Source organism: Acanthaster planci, linkage group LG05, assembly GCF_054643075.1.
Source record: "Acanthaster planci isolate LZ-2023a linkage group LG05, COTS_SCS, whole genome shotgun sequence".
Taxonomy (NCBI): domain Eukaryota; kingdom Metazoa; phylum Echinodermata; class Asteroidea; order Valvatida; family Acanthasteridae; genus Acanthaster; species Acanthaster planci.
In genome coordinates, this window is record NC_141781.1 from 19,360,418 (window position 1) to 19,377,035 (window position 16,618).

The following is a 16,618-nucleotide window of genomic DNA, read 5'->3' on the forward strand; positions in this document are numbered from 1 at the left end:
TTATTCACGATTATAAAACATTACGTGAACATTCAAAGCCAGCATTGTACATGTAAATCATTACAAATGTTTTATCGCAAAGCACTTTGCTTTTTTTGAGACTCGAGTCTTATTAACTTTCACTCGAGTCGGGTCTTCTGATGAGGGACTCTAGTTGAGTCGAGTCATTTGCTCACCAAGACTCGAGTCGAGTCATTTACCATTCGGGACTCGAGTAGCTGAAAATTGTGACTGGAGTCGGACTCGAGTCGAGTCATTGACTCGAGTCATTACAACTCTGCCATCAGGCACATTCGACAAAAATTACCCCCCCCCCTTGCCACGGTTTTAGGTTTTAACCATCATGAAAATAATGCTGAGCACTTCATTACTGAATTCGTATTTTTTATTAAGAGAATAGAAAATAATGCCACAAAAATAATGCCAGGGGAAATTCACCGCGGGTGCCCTTTTCACACTACCAGGTTCTCGCGGTCCCGTAAAAGTCAAGTCGCCCTGGGGGGGGGAGAAATATTTTTATCCCTGGTCCTGAGCAGAACTGAACTCACTCCAGGAAAAATAATGTAGAGGGTGGCTTGGGTTAGAAATTGAAGTGTAAAACTAGTTTCATTTTTGTCCGCTGTGAAAAAGCCTGACTAGTCCGTCTCTTATGGATTGCAGCGCCCTCTATCATTAGCGGCTGTGCTTGCCAGCGCATATCGCCCCGGTACGGTGCGTGCAATTTTTTTTTACTCAACACGCTGGGAACCCGGGTTTCAATAAAGGTTTCGATACGGTGGCTATGGATCCGGAGGATCTCTTTCCAAGGGAAAGGCTTCAACAATGAGTGAAGACTAGCCTTTTCTCAAGAACCATTTTCCCACAGGAAAGAAGCCCACAGTACAATGGTGTATTCCCGGACAGTTGCACAGTACACAGAGACAAAACATGCAAATCCAGTGTTGAGCAAAGACTGAGGGAACAATACATACGCAGCAAGGTATGAGACGGAGAGAAACCCCCCCCCCGCTTTGTGTTGGTTATTGTCTCGCAGGAATCTGGGGAATTCCTTTCAGACATCTTGGGGGGGATGTGTTAAGTAACAATAGTCTGGAATGTGTATAGGGATTGGACATGTTGGGGGGTACCCCTCGGTCTCATTTCTTGCTGGGTATAAACCAATAGGCCTAAATATTGAGGGAACCATCTACTCGCAACAAAGAGTTAACAAAAAAAAAAATCAAATTTGTGGCATCAAAGCAAATGGAAGTTTTATGCACTAAAACTACCCTAATATCGAATTCTTGTTGGCTAGACAATTTGAGGTTGTCTTCAATCGAAAGAGATTTAACGCAGGGCTTACATTATCGGATGGGGGGAGGGGCAACGGGCAATGCCCCACCTTTCCGAAGAGGCATTTAAAATAAGACGACAGTTTTTGCAACTATTTTATTCAATTTTCATTTTCATGTTTTCTATTTAATTTAATTTCTCCCCGTTAAACGTGAAAAAAGCCCCTAAAGTTAGCCTCAAACCTGATAAAGATTCCATACAGTAATTCTCAAATTTCACTACATCTCTATAAGCTTTGGTGCTGGCTTCTATCTTACTGGCTTAGGGCAGTTTCAAGCAGCCACATTGCGAATACGTTGTGTCCACTTTCCAGAGGCCACAAGACAACGAGGGTGAAGTAGCCTTCCAACGGTAGCACCGGAGGCGGGAAACTTTACCTCCATGGGGATTCAGAAAGAACCTCAAATGGAAACTTTCCAATTCTTATGCCAACGAATGGCCCTGATACCTCGGGCACTACCCTTTTCATCATAGCCTTTAGTTTGAAAAAAAAAAATATTTTCGAAATTTATTCTTTCTTTTTGTACTCCAGTCGTTAGCTCGGTGCTCGTTCTGTCATCAAACAGACTATGCCGCATTTCGTTGGGCACAAAGTCATTTGGAAGAAAATTTTTTGAGGGGGGGATCCCAGACAATGTTCTTTGTTCAGCATTTTCGCTCCCCGACGAGTTCTACATGCACATTGATTTTAAGCCGGTGATATTTTGTTTGTTATCACCGCGCAAACACTCATGTGGGTTTCAATTATTGTTCTCGGTTGTAAGGGCATACCTACAAACGGACACGCACCAACGAAGTTTACTAATGGTGGATAAGACTTTCCTAAAATAGGATTCAAACAAAAGAAAGCTCATGCATGCATAAAGGAGAGATACTAATCATGTCCAAGGTCCAGGTAAATTTAAAAGCAACATAGTTCGTTGTATTTGTCCACACCGTCTGCACAGAAGTTTGAACTCGAAGAAAGCGAGGTAACAAAACATTAGTAAAAAGACAGAAAAGGTCAAAGTAGGCCTACGCAAGGTTTTCGAAGGAAAGTGCTTTCCACATACACAAAGTGATTTACGGATATTTGAGCCCTTCACGGGGATTTTGCACTCTGGTGGGTTGTTTTAGAGAAGATGCTACACGCTAACGACCATACAACGAGTAACACTGTGCCGAGACAAGCAGATTTGTGCAGGACTTCAGTGGGCCTGTTCGGGCCAAAGAGACACTTCAGTCGACGATTATTCCTGTAATATCATGGCAGTCTGCACCCGCACGCATTGATAGTGATCTCCGCTTCACGAATGATACAATGAAAAACAAGTTTCGGCTGAAGCTGACAAAAACACCATGCGGATATCGGCATTCCATGATGATATTTCATGATTGTCAAACACTCCTTCTTGAAGGTATTTTTAATAGAAAAGCGCTGATCATAGACAGTGTCGTTCAAGTATTTGTCGAGTGATTCATTTTGCTGGCGTGTGGCCTTGGATGTGTTTACTGTTACCCGGAAACGGGATTCACAAACAGACGCCACATTGCGCACCGCGCCCGTTGCCTTTTAAGCAGAATTATGCGGGAAATTCCCGTGTTTTTCTCATTGCTAATTTTGGGCCTTTAGTTCAGAGCTGAATAGAATGCGTTCACCATAGTCTGCAAACCAATTATTGAAACGTGTGCGTTAATTTTTAAAATCATGTACTCTTGAAATTTTAAAACTAAATTAACAGCAAAAAAACACCAAACAGTACCAGAATAGCGTCTAAATACGATAAAGAGGTGAAATTCTTCATAATAATGACAATGGGTAAATGAACTTCTTATCAGGGCTTCCCAAAACAAAATCAAACAAGCAAATAAACAAAACAGACAAAAACGAAAACAAAAACCGATAACCAAATAAAAGAATCTAAAAGAAATGATGGACGGAGAAATTATGTAACAATTCGCATTTCAAACCAAGCAAAGAACTTCACATACCCGGAAAACGCAATCAAATTCACTAATTGAATACAGTATATATAAAAAACAAATAGGCCCACATGTGTACCTTAATTCACGTCAAAAAGAGAAACTTCATATTTAAATTCTTGATTATACTCTACAGCAACCAATCCATTCCTACAGTAGTAAGCGGCAGTGTCGAGTAAATCTGAATACGTGTTGTAGTATCACGACTAAGATTGCCCAATTGGACCCAAGCATCCGATTAATCTATGGTTCATTTATGCTACTTCTACTTCCAAATGCTTCACCACACGGTAATTTTTTTTATCACATTTCCTGAAGACAATTTTGAAGGTGTGCTGAGAGCTCAGTGGTTTTTTTTTATTCTGAAAATACTACATGTACTTTCCTTGATCATTCCTTGGCGAAAAGAAATCCGCAACATCCGATTCAGATAAGCAGCCATGTGTCATAGACCATGTATATTTTTATGAACCGTGTGAACCGTAAAGCGAATTTCATGACATTACAGCAACTACTAACACACCGCAAGCTGCTGACACAAGTACAACTATATTTCAGTACTGCAGGCTGGCAGAAAACTTCCCACTTAAAGTTTCCCGGTGTCGACTTCGCGTTTTCGCGCCAAGGTTGAAACGGTCTTTAGGCCTAATAAGCAGAAGTTATATGCTCACTCTCATTGAAGGGTTGCAGGGGGAAGGCCATGCCCAACCATGCAGTATACCCAACTCTTTCCCCTGAAAGCCCTCTCAATATCCGGGCATTACATGAGGCGATCTCTGGCTTCGATGACTTTGACCAACTCATCGAAAATATCTGTTTGCCCAATGAGAAGCGTGTTCTGGTGACGACCATGGGCAATGAAAAAATGACTTAAGTCGGCATCCCTCTCTACCACGAGCCAAAAGACCCTCTCCTTGCTGCTAGTGACGGGAGTGTCCCCGAAGTAGCGCTCCATGGCCCCACGGAGCTGTGCTCCCTCTGTGCATGTGTCGCAGAGGAGTTGGCACATTCTGCGCGTGCAGTACACAGCAACAACGCGGCTGCGCCTGACGTGGTTTGTCCACCGCAGGACTGGGTCGAGTGGGCCGTATTCCTGTGGCATTAAAGCGAGAGAAAAAACCGCGAAGAATTCGAAGTGTTATGAAATCAAATTCATGCTCTAATAAAATAATAATGTGCATAAAAAGGAGCTAGGCCTACTTCCAAGCTAGGCCTACTTCCAACCATAACTTTCGGATGTAGCCTCCTCTGCCTACAAAACTATACTTTAATATAGATCAAGTGCAGGCGGTACTGCTTTAGACGAAGTTTGCAATGGGCCATTGGAAACAAAGGCGGAGCCAGGGGGCAACAAAAGGAGCCGTTTTAAGGCAATTATTTGGTCTGTTCCAAAGCGTCTAAAAAATCTCCATTTTGGGTCACAAAATTATACTGGTAATATTATTTTTGTGAAAAGTATACCTTTGTTGCCATCCCGCGATTTTGCAGCTTCATACACATGTTAGAGATCCAGCATTGTGCTGTTAATTCCCCATCGTGTAACCACAGGATGTCAAACTTCCAGATTCTGAAAGGGCTGTCGCACACTCCTTCATAAAACGATCAATTACGGGAAAATGATAGCTCAGATAGACCCATTGAATTCAGAAATCCATAAACATAAGATAAACCATGGGTGAATTTTTAGTAGAAAAGTTAGGCTTATACTATAGCAGAAAATTTTGCTGACCGTAAGCCCTTTTTCGTGGTGGCGCTGAGCGTAGTAAAGCTTTCGGTTGCGCGTGCATATACAGACTTCCACTGGTTCGTTTTCACTCGTCGCCCAGCAGATGGGCTTGTGGCTTTGCACTGTGATTGGCTACTTTTTTCACGACCTCTGACCGCGAGGTTATTACTTTTCTGTTAGCGAAGCGTTATTTTCAGTTTTTGTTATTCAATGGCAATGCTTTGGCACAAATGAAGGCGTTGGGTTATGTGATTAAAAGCACGGCCTTGGTACAATCACGGTAATTTATCTTCTCACGAAGTATCACTGATCACGTGTCTTTTTTATTTTTTTTTTTTTGCGATATATTTCAAATAATCGGTTATCTTTATCAATTTGGATGAAGTAATAAAGTGTAGCGAGAACATTTTCAACAAGGAGAAATAAAAAGAAAAGATATCGAATAGATAACCGCCAAATTGAGCGAGCCCGTGCGTTTGGCAAAAAGATTACCCACAATGCTCTACTGTGACCCGCATGACGTATTTCCTTCAATTATATCTGTGCAAGGCCATAAACCCTTCCCAGGGCGATGAGCGAATGGTTTGTGTTACTCTTACGCAACCTTCCTCCAAGGTAAGCGTGTTTTTATCGACTTGTTTGTAGCTACGCGTACCACACATAGGATTGCTTCCCTTTTGCAACTGAGTATAGTCAAAAAATTACAGACGAGAGGGGTGAGGGGAACAAAATTAATTTGGCGATAATTTTAACAGTTTCTTGGGACTCGATCCTTCAAAGTCGCCATATCTGTGGCTCCACTCAAAAGTGTTGTACGTAGATTCCAGTCTACAAGGGAAGGGTCTAATAATAAAATCCAAAAAATCACTGACCGTGGAACTTTGAAATGAGTTGGTCAGGAATGAAATAGTCTACGAACTGAGGACACAAAGTGCGCCGGGAATGCTGAGGACGGAACTGTGAGGTTCCATATGGCTGGATAGATTCTCACCATCTCTTCAACTCGGCCTCACGGGTTGCAATCAAGGGGTTGACTCGAGAGTCAAGTTCAGATAGGGCACTCACCTCCCATGTTCCTCAACACCACTCGGTTCTCTTGAGCACGGATCAAACCTCCTCGCTCAGTCATGTGGCCCATGCATCTTAACACGGCATCCCTATCCCGGAGCCTGTTAGCGTACACACATAGGTCCCGTAGAGATGGCATGTCGTTGACCTATAGGATGGAGTGTCAGTTACGGAGGGCCGAATGAATGGATGGTACAACAAAGTTTTACGTGTACCCAGAAAACTAAAAAAAAAAAAAGACTATTGGTTGGCCTTGAAGAGCAAGGTCCTAAAAGCTACCTCTCTCAAACAGTGACGAGTCCTTTAAGAAACTCCTTAAAAAGAGTAAAACCCACTCTAAAAAGAATGAAAACAACTCCACGAGAGCAAAACTTCCCAGTTGTGACTTACATGTTTATGGCCCCTAGAAAACGGGAAATTTCACTCTTTCGGAGTAGTTTCACTCGTTTTAGAATGGTTATTAACCCATTTGAAGTGGTTACATTAGGGACTCATTGTTTTGGAGAGGGACTCTTTGACTCATTTGCATTGAGAGAGTAAAGATAAGGTCAAGGCCTTAAGATCAAGCCTTATGATGGCAACCTTAAGGCCAAGGCTTAGCATCAAGGCACTACTTCACTGGAATAAGGCCAACCTGTGCAAATTTTTGGCAACAGAAGGTCTCAGTCTGAGTTCCAGCCAACGTACCTGATCGAACGGGAAAGACTCGATCATGTTTTGAGAAAAGCAGGCAATTTCCAAGGACCTCATCTTGGTGAACGCCATCGGAATCGCTTTCAGACGGTTCGAGCGCATCTTCAACACCTTCAAATTCTGGTGGGGAATGTCAAACATTATTATCACAGTGCGTCTAGTGATTAGCACATCATGACCATCGTGATCAGTCGCTTTGTGAAGTTGCAATGGAATTAGGGAGGACTAAGTCATCAACACACGGTACTGGTGTAGAACTGGAAATAACAGAACTGTGATTTTTTTCCCCGCAAAAGAAAAAGATGTTTTGTTTGAGATGACATAATTCCACCTGTTTTGAAGCAATTCATTTTGTTTTCAAGATCTGGATACACCATTGTTTTTCAGTCTGAATGATGTGAACCTAAAAACCAAGTACAAGAAGTCTTAACTTGACAACCATGATGTTCAACGGGAGAATTTGCTCAGAAGTGACAGGACGGTATTCTGGAGGGAGTTTTCTCACCGTCATGCCTGGTATGGACTCTGGGATTGAGGTGATAGCGTTGTCGTCAAGTATCAACATTTGTATTGTCGACATCCCGCAGAGTGACTCGGGGAAAGAGCTGATGTCGTTGTTGCTCAAGTATAATTCCTCCAGGTTGCTCAAACTTTTAATGCCATAACCTGAAATTTGATTGGAAGAAGATGCTGCTTTCTTTACCATCCAAATGCGGACAAAACAGGGGTCCTATAAACAACACATTATGCTCACTGTTCTCTTTATTACAGCGTGTTCGTTTGTTCATATCATTTCACTCCGAGTGGGGAAGTAGCAGACAAGTGCGGCGTTTCACAATGTCAGTGCATTTACTGATATGCCCTATTTTATTTACATGTATTTGGGTTGTCGGTTTTAGATTGTTGCAGTAAGTTTGTAACTGACATTGCCCCTATTTGCAACCCGCTAAAGCGTCAGCCTGTGCCCTGCGTAAAGCACTTTATGATCCGCATTCATTACAATATTAGAAAAGTTCCATTTCACCGAAAATTCACATGTAATCAGGATTTTTTTCAGGTGTATAAACAAACGGCGAATGTTTATGGAAAGGATGGAGCGTACGGTTCTTTCCATACGCTTTGCCTTTGGAAATGGAACGTTCCATCTCTCACTAAATGAAATTGTCTCATCACCGCACTCATAAACATTCATTCAAATATACAATCCTACGAAATTTTCTATTTCATCAATTCTGGATTCCATCCTTCCTGAGAATCTAAGTCGTTTGCTCCCTACAAAATGATTACCGTAATGTAAGCTTACAAATGTCTGGACGTGAACCCACCTATTCCACCCGATGTCAGACGATTGTTCTTGAGGAACAACACCTGCAGATTCGTCAGTCCGAAGATGACGGTCGGAATCTCGACAAAAATGTTGAAGCCAAGATTCAGGATCTGTAGATTCACCAACTTCCCAAAAGCCGGGGGCAGGTCCTTCAGGTTGTTGTAGGTCAGGTACAATCTGGTCAGTTGAGTCAGTGACAGTAGCTGCGATGGGACCTCACAGACATTGCACCCGGACATAGACAAAGTCTTGGTACAATGACCCTGAAACAAATTTAGACGTTGGCGTAGCCTCTTTAAGGGTATTTAAAATGCAAACCAAAGATGACTGGAACTTAGAGAGATTGTGGGCTGGAACATTACCCGGTTGTCTTAAGGCTCTGACATGCGATCGTTACATTTTTAAACCAAAGACTCCGTGTCAATACTATTTTGTTTTAAAGAATCCATTCAAGAAGAGTAAGGTGACGTGACGCCTGTCTTTACAGCTAGCACAGGACCAACACTGGCAGATAAGCAGTATCTTCAAAGATGTTTGCATTGAATGGACAAAGTGCACTCGTGCAATCATGAATTACCATGTACGTAACTAAGATAATGTGAAATTTACCGTCTGTAGCTTGTTTACTGAAGGAAAAAGTAAAGATATTGAACAGCTGCAAAACGGAACAACAGGTGTGAGAAATAAATGGACTGCAAGACGACTAGGTACCACAGAAATCCATATCCATTTCATCTTTTGACCTATTTCAGAGCCGTTCCGCCTGCTGAGGTACTCCTGTATTGTAGGAAATAAAAATTCTCGAGAGTGTATCACCATTTGGGTTAATATATTCCATTCTTGGCTCGTTTTGAGCCTTTCCAGCTGGCTTTTGGGGATGTCCGAAGTTACGAAGAAGCCTTCGTCGGCGTCATTCTCGGTCTCATCACCTACGACCTGGATAGGATGGGTCTCTAGCTCTCTTGCCATCCTTTCGATCTGCAGACTGGAGAGTGCACCGAGTAGCGAAGCCTACCGTGGGTTTTTATGCGGTGATTATAAAATCATGACCCCCCACAAAGCATACGAAACGTTCACCGCTATGCTTCATTGGGCTTTGCTTGGTGTGTGCGTTTCCCGTAGAGGTAAATTCATGCCGTGTCTAACTGGACGGGGGAGTCACTTTGAAGAGACAGCCACAAAGTCGTTCTTCTACTGGCCTTTCAATCATAACGCCACAGTGAAAAAAAATTGTTGTTGTTTTTTTTTTTGTTCAGCAGTTTCGCTCTCCCACCGAGTTCGACTGCCTTGGCTGCGCTTGCTCCACACAGTTCTATAAAAGTTAGCTGGAAACCTCACTCACAAACAGACATTGCTACAGCCAAATCGGCATGTAATGAACAATTGCCGAGGTCAAATACGTCTTTCGGAGAAAACCAAACTGGAACTTCACACGTAGCCTGTAAGTTTTTATGATTTGGATTTCCGCATCCGTCTATAAGCAGTGCGTGTTGAAACACTCCAGCTATTAACCGTTCGCCACGCTGCCACTCGGTGCAACTGACCACAGCCCCAGGCAATCAACTTGGTAACTTCTTCAAACTCGATCTTCATCTCGCTTTCTATAAACATAGAAATACGTTTATTGAAAAAGTGTTTTAAGTTTAAACGGTTGCATGTTTACAATTAAGATAAAGACGTGTTTATGGACGCTGGTATTTACGCTTTGACAATTGGAAATATGTCCACATTCACTGATAATGGCATGCAGGCGACTGCAAATTTCGTTAAATTGAGAGCGGTATATATTTGACAAAACATCTACCTGGAAGTTTGATCGTATCAAAGAATCACAAGGAAAGGATGCTTTCACTTGAAAATGACAGATATACTAGGCGCAACGATTGTACAGGATCCTCATTTCTATTATTTACTAACAAACAAGTAGCATATTTTGTAACAATTTTGAAGTTTCATTTTTCAGTGTTTGAAAATGGTGTCCGTTACCGCAATCTGGAAATTACTTTGTGCTTTAACCACTTTGCTCTCAACAAAACGATTTAATTGGAGATCAGACAGCCTTGCCTCTGACATCGCATCTGAGAGGGTGTCTTTGGCATGACTTTCTTTTCCATGGCCATTAAATTAATAAAATAATCCCATCAACGATGACCGCACTGTAAGAGACAATTGCATATTGGTTCCTTGTTGAGTCGTTGGATTTATTTCGCTGCACTTTTGACCGAAGTCGGGTTTGCAGAGTTAACCCTGACCCTGATCAGGGTGTATGAAAAATCACATTAAAAACTGAAGATTCGGTATTCTCACGGGTTAAACTGACGGGTCAACCTTCCGATTCTTGAAGGATTAGGCCAAAACCTCTTTGAAAGCGAGAAGGGTTATAACCACTCTTTAATATCGAAAGAATGAAACTGAACTCTCTGATTTCAAAAGTGTGAAACTCGACTCGACGATTTTAGAGTGAACATCACAACGATCGTAGACAGAAATAAGCTGAGAACAGAGTCAATCCAGTGGAAACTCGAGTGGAAACTCAATCTACTCCATTGTGTTCATTCTAAATCTTTTGAAGTGAATTTCACTCAAATTAAGTGAATTTTCACTCTTTAGAGAAGAGAATCAATGAAGCACTATACACAGTAATACCCAAACTGAAACTTTGCCCTCCGATACTGAACTAGGACTTCTATTCGTGTTGGATTTTTTAATCCTGCAATACTTTCTGCTATTAATTAACTAATCAAAGTCCAAATTTTGTCATTTTTACTGGTGCCGGGCCCAGCGATCAACAAAAGAGTTTGTCGGCTCTGTCAGATATCTGTTTAAGCGTTTGGATGTATACCGGATGACCTTGCCCCCCTTGTGCTGTCACATCCTCCGATAGAATAGTTCAACTGTAATGAATTCCGCAAGGAAGTTGTCAAGGTCCTCTGTTCTTTTTGTCAACAGTATTTGCTAATACTAACCGCAAACAAATCACATGCAGCTTATACGCATCTGCGGCATTCAAAAAGAGCACCTTCAAAATCAGGTGTTTCAACATTATGTGCGCTGGAGCGAGCTGTTTCTTGGAAGATAATCCTCAGATTTGCGTGTCACCCTCATTTGAGGTTGTTAAATGTCTCACTTCCTCTGGACTTTTATATTTGTACGAAATAAGGAAAAGCCCATTGTTATCTGAGTGGCGTCTTTGCTCTACAGGATACGGTCAGGTCGATTTGTGGGGTGGGTGCGCATCTGTGCGTTGAACTTGAAACCATTGGCATAGGCCTACAGTACAGTTTACATATTTTATACATGGGTCAGTAGCTGATCAAGGAGATTTCCAAGAGGGTTGGCTGTAGACTTTAGAACAAGATTAGGTAACATTGGTAAGAAAAATACTTTTGGCCGATACTTTTGCCTTGTCTTCGAAACGTTTTTCAATCAAATAGATTGACTGCATTGTTGTCGGAAACTGTTTAATAGCTCTCATACCGCGATAAGATATTAGCCTGTTTCGTGTCGTTACACAAATTGCAGTTAGTTATGCGAGTTAGGGCCAATGTATCCAATAGAGATATGATTACAACGGAGACTTAGTGTTTTATTTGGTAAAGATGTATGTACATTCTCTCTACTTTAACCACGTCCGCTTGACATGTGTAAGAGCCGCCTTGAAACAAGCCTAGGGTGCCGGACCTTCCGTATTTGAAAGGTCAAGTTGGTCACTCAAAAGGTGTACACGTGCCTATCCCAGCTAAACAGAGCACTGACCTCATATGACCGCCACCTTTTTGTTCATTTCTGATTGCTTACCATTTCTAATGACCTACCTTAACAGTCTGCATATTTCACTTCATCTAGCTTTGCTGAACGACCGTTGCGTTCGTCTATTTTCCTCATCGACTGGCGTACCGTTTCGAATTCTACCAAAATGTCGGACAAGTTTACTGCTGTTTGTTCCTTTGTGGGCGCAATTTTCGTTGTTCTTGGAGGTATTGCAGTGTTTGGGCTGTGGGTTGACCAGTGTCAACTTGGTCACGGGGATTCCCTGAATGTCCAAGTGGATCAAGTCACCTTACTCACCGCCCCTACTGACAATGTCTTCTTGGGATGGGAGTCGCTGTTTGGAAAGCCAGCTGATGAAATCTCCGTCAACATCCATTCGGCAGTCCTCTGCGGTTACGCGACACAAGCACAAGAGATTTACGAGGGCCAGTCTCTCAACTTTGGAGAGTCGTTGTCCATAAATTCTTTCTTCAACTTTGGGGTGTCTTTCTGGCTGGAGGAGTCGGACGGTGGGTTCGAGGGAGCAGATGATCTCTCGCAAGTGATCGAAATTCCAAGCAGCCAGATGGATAGCATGAGAAGGACACTAGACAGCGGGGCAGCCGACTTCATCCAACTCAACTACTCCGTCGTGGTCGAGGGTAAAAACATCTTCCAGGAGAATTCCTGGTTTGGGTTCCTTGCGGAAAACCTCTGCGTTAGCGCGTTGGACTTTGTGTTCGGGCCCTGGACGAGCAAAGCAGTGGGGAAGGCGGTCCTGTTCAAGTCTGGCGACATGGCAAAACTTTACAACGCTGTCAAACTCCAGCACGAGGCAGGGACGCTCACCAAGAAGAGCCTCATGAAAGCCGTGGTTACCTATCAATTCCGCTCGGGAGCCAAGAAAGCAGTGGTGAAACCTTTCACGAGGAACGTGATTGAAACGGTGAAAGAGTGGGCCCTGAACCAGACCATGCTTGATGAGAAGATTACGGACACCGTGACCATCCTAAGGGATGATGGTGTTTATACCGCAACTGGCCAGGAAGGGTTGGATATCTATCGCACAGTCAACAATGAACTGGATCAATGGGCAGGCTATCTGGACTCTCTGACCGATTCTCTCGAGTTCTGCCTCGCAGAAGTTTTGCCGCCCTCCAAGGATGCACTGTACTTTGTCAGTATGACTGTCCGACGCTAGACTAGGATGTATTTGATTCAGTCAGGGCATGACCTTCGACAGACGTGTAAAAGACTATTTCATAATATAGTACTGTATTATAATGAAACTATAAGGGTTTTATATTTGAGGTGTGTTGTTTCTGTGCACGACACAATGAAATTCATGTATACTTGTGATTTTGCCATTAATAATCTTCAGAAATAATATTTAAAATGATCTAGAGACGTTTGACACTCAAGCCCTCAAACTTGAATTCACTTCTGTGAAATTCTTTTCAATGAAGTTCAATGGAGAAAGGATAATGTGACCTTGTTATCTTTGGTATGAGGTTGGTAAAGAAACAGCGTAACCCTACCGTACTTAATTTTTTTTATAGGGGCACACATTAATCCCACTCTACACCAAACGAACGTAATCTAATGAGACCTATATATGTATAGCATGAAATCACTGAAGCACTGTTACCTATCGGTATATTCTATTCGTCTTAAAAACATTTACCTTGTGACACCAACCTTACTGACACACGTTTAGTTTTTAACATAAACATATATAAAGTGTGTGTATACATATATATATACTTTTATCTCAGTATAATTTTTATGTGGAACCCTGTAGGTTTGTCTTTGATATTCCGCCGAAGATTCTAACTCTTGGTGTTGAATCATTTGAAGCCTAGCTGCGCGGATAAAATAAATTATAACGTCATCTACTTCACTGATACACTGCAAAAGACAGTGGTCCTTGAATTACGAGGGGAAAATGTTCCAAAACGCAACAGGTAGGGCTAATGGTGAAAATAGATATTTTCGAAAACAAGCCTCAACTTCCCATCAATCATACAATAGGCCATGTTGACATTGTCAAACACTCTTTGGTCAAAGTTCTGTTACTGCTCGAACTTCACATCAAACCACTTTAATAAAAGCCCTCACGTGATTATCATCAGGTCATGTACTGTACATACATTGCCAATAGTCTATAGATGTAGCAGCCCAGGATCCAGTCGGGTTCTACATTTTGATCTCTTTTTCGAGGAATAATTTCTGTTGTTAAAATTCTTTTGGTCGGATTGAATCCTTATAAATTTGTACGTGAAAAAAAGAAATTGAATTTGACTTGGCTGTGACTCCTTTTTAGTGCAATGCGCACACTTCTAGCGTTTAAAATTCTGCTTCTAGTTCTTCGATGGTTTCTACGTCGCCCGAAGAACCTCCCACCCGGCCCCTCGGAATTCCCACTCCTACGGTCTCTACCAGCCATCGTCTGGGGGCTGAGGAAAGGTTTACAGCCCCATCATGTTTTGGGGAGGTACGCTGTAAGCTACGGTCCGGTGTTCCGTGTCACCAGATTAAAACCTGGCGTAGAGCAGAGTTGATACACTGGGGATCCATTTTGTTCCAATTACGTAATTAAAAAACATTTTCGGCCAAATGCAAAAACCTCCTGTTAATTAATAGTGTGCGTGATCATTTAGCTGACAGTATCGACGTTTTGTGAAAAAAATTATCCTTCCCCATTCCTATATGGCTGCAAGTATTTAAATGGTTTAATGTCAGGATATCAAATGAGTAAATATTAGGTTGTCGATAAAAATTATGCTGAGTGCGGTGTCCCCATTTTTGAGGAAGGATATGAAACCAAAACATAAGGTAGCCCTGGAGGGACATAAATTTTCACAACTTATATGCACGACTTTAAGTCCTGAATATTTTTACGGTGTTTGCATGTGAGCCAAGCTACATGTACATCGAACACAACGCGCAAGCGTGCGATACTGCATTTACTGTATGTAATTATGCAATGTACACGTACACTGTACATATAGGCGTTCTGCTGATGACGTCATAAAATCAGCTGGGAGTGTGAACGGCCAAAAGGGTATTTTTTGAGGGCAGGGAAAGGCAGGATCTTTTTATTAATTTTGGGGTTAAGATTAATGGGGTGTAACAACCTCGACTCCTTAACTGACGCGAGATGTTTTTAGTAGCGCTGAATTTTGAGTCTCAGTAACCGAACTCGAAGCAATCGTCCTGGCCCAAGTGCACGGACAATTCAGACTTAAAAAGAAGTCTTTGTTGACAAACAGAAGTTGGTTAAGAATACGAGTTTCTTTTATTCTCAAAACTTCGCCTCATGCAAAGCTCCTCACAGTCAAACAGGGAGTTGGTGAGGAAAATCCTCCTGTTTGCTTACAAGTATTTCACCCCAGCAAAATACTTCACAAATCAAGTATTTTCTCAACATGAAAACACTTCACAGGCTCAAAGCATCGAAGCTGGTCTCATCAGACTTTAGCTCTCTGCTCGCAAAGTTCCAACTCGATTTCTCTACAAACTTTCAGGGTTTTCATACTCTACAAATCTACTATATTAACATACTTTACTGAATATAAGTCACAGGTAAATTATGCAGTAACCCTGCTCTAAATTGATGACTAATTCCATTGACCAATCAGAATAAAACCAAATGATGTTAACCCATGACTTATATCAATTTCTTAATAAAGTTCCAACCCTTCATTTCAAAGAAATATTATTCCATGGAACAAGGAAAGTTGTGGGTGCACTGGCCTCTGCCCCCACATTCCAAGTAGCTAACCAAGTTTTATCAATGGGTCAACTGGCCTTGGTGAACATCTGGTGTTTGACTCATTGACCACTACACTCTTCTGAAAATTTGTTCACAAAATCTCAACACTGTTGCATGGGGTACTCATTGAATTTAAGATATTTTGGAAATGGTTACGTATTACTGTTATTTTGAAATACTTCAGGTGAACTAAATGTTTTCAATTTCTGTTAACACTGAAGACACACCTCTTCGCCTCGCAATTACACAACGCCACAGCTCGACGGTTCCCTTGCACCGTGACATCACGTCGCATTTTCGCCTTAATTGTCATGATTACTTTCGTACCTACACCGTGACGCGTCACGCGTCGTGTGTCACGTCGTGCCGTCACATGTAGTGTTGTGATATCTCAGGCTTGTCATTTATCTTGCATATTTTCTACCTAAACATTGCTCCTTCCTTCGCTCGTCACGCGTCGCACCGTTGTACATCTTGTAGTGCGTCGCGTCGCGTATAACGTCGTCTGAAACACGGAGCGACGCACGTTGCAACGCCCAACGCGACATGTCTTGTGCTGTCCAAAGCCCTTTGCCCACACGATGTGTATCATAGAGGGCGCCTTTACTGCTTTCTCCTTCAGTTCCATCTCCTGTGCTTGCAAAATAGTACTCTTGTACATTTTCTAAGGCAGTGCTTATGTTTTTCACTGTTTTTCCCCGACTTTCCGGGGAGGCAATAAACAACTTCGTTTAAGCCTTCTATTGAATTATTCAATATGTGTTACGTGTTCATGACGTCACTCAGCCTACACTGAAAAAAAAATGGCGACCATTATCTCGAACCCCGAAAATTTCCAGTTAAAATGTCGAGCTTATAGGTGGTTGTCGTAGGTTGTTATAGGTGGCCAACGTCATCTGTTCCGTCGTGTTTGCAAAGCGCTACTCTTACGATGATCGAGATTTTATGCGACTTCTGAGTTTACTGAGTAAAAGAAGTTGCAGCA

At 42.2% G+C, this 16,618-nt stretch overlaps 2 protein-coding genes across 3 annotated transcripts; one reads left to right on the forward strand and one right to left on the reverse strand.

Annotated features, from left to right (window-relative positions):
• LOC110989709 (uncharacterized) lies at nt 1–9,254 on the reverse strand. The gene is made up of 7 exons (XM_087137179.1): nt 8,925–9,254; nt 8,107–8,371; nt 7,287–7,447; nt 6,776–6,901; nt 6,086–6,236; nt 4,756–4,883; nt 1–4,387 (listed from the first exon to the last, which is right to left on the reverse strand). Exons 1-7 carry the CDS (start codon nt 9,075–9,077, stop codon nt 4,055–4,057), a joined length of 1,317 nt encoding a protein of 438 aa, XP_086993305.1. The 5' UTR covers nt 9,078–9,254; the 3' UTR covers nt 1–4,054.
• Nucleotides 9,255–9,364: 110 nt separating this feature from the next.
• LOC147799195 (uncharacterized) lies at nt 9,365–13,972 on the forward strand. Of its 2 annotated transcripts, none has more exons than XM_087137181.1 (2): nt 9,365–9,675; nt 11,955–13,972. In XM_087137181.1, the coding sequence occupies exon 2, from the start codon at nt 12,025–12,027 to the stop codon at nt 13,057–13,059; it is 1,035 nt and encodes a 344-aa protein (XP_086993307.1). In that variant the 5' UTR covers nt 9,365–9,675; nt 11,955–12,024; the 3' UTR covers nt 13,060–13,972. The 2 variants fall into 2 exon arrangements, with proteins under 2 accessions (XP_086993307.1, XP_086993306.1); XM_087137180.1 differs by lacking the exon at nt 9,365–9,675 and adding an exon at nt 11,322–11,479.
• The last annotated feature ends 2,646 nt before the right edge of the window (nt 13,973–16,618 follow it).

Coding starts and splice junctions, on each gene's coding strand:
- LOC110989709 (XM_087137179.1), bottom strand. CDS start 9,077: ATGGCAAGAGAGCTAGAGACCCATCCTATCCAGGTCGTAGGTGATGAG. Junction 6,902..7,286: donor AGTCCATACCAGGCATGACG/GTGAGAAAACTC, acceptor ATTCCCCACCAG/AATTTGAAGGTGTTGAAGAT. Junction 4,388..4,755: donor ATCGCGGGATGGCAACAAAG/GTATACTTTTCA, acceptor TTAATGCCACAG/GAATACGGCCCACTCGACCC.
- LOC147799195 (XM_087137181.1), top strand. CDS start 12,025: ATGTCGGACAAGTTTACTGCTGTTTGTTCCTTTGTGGGCGCAATTTTC.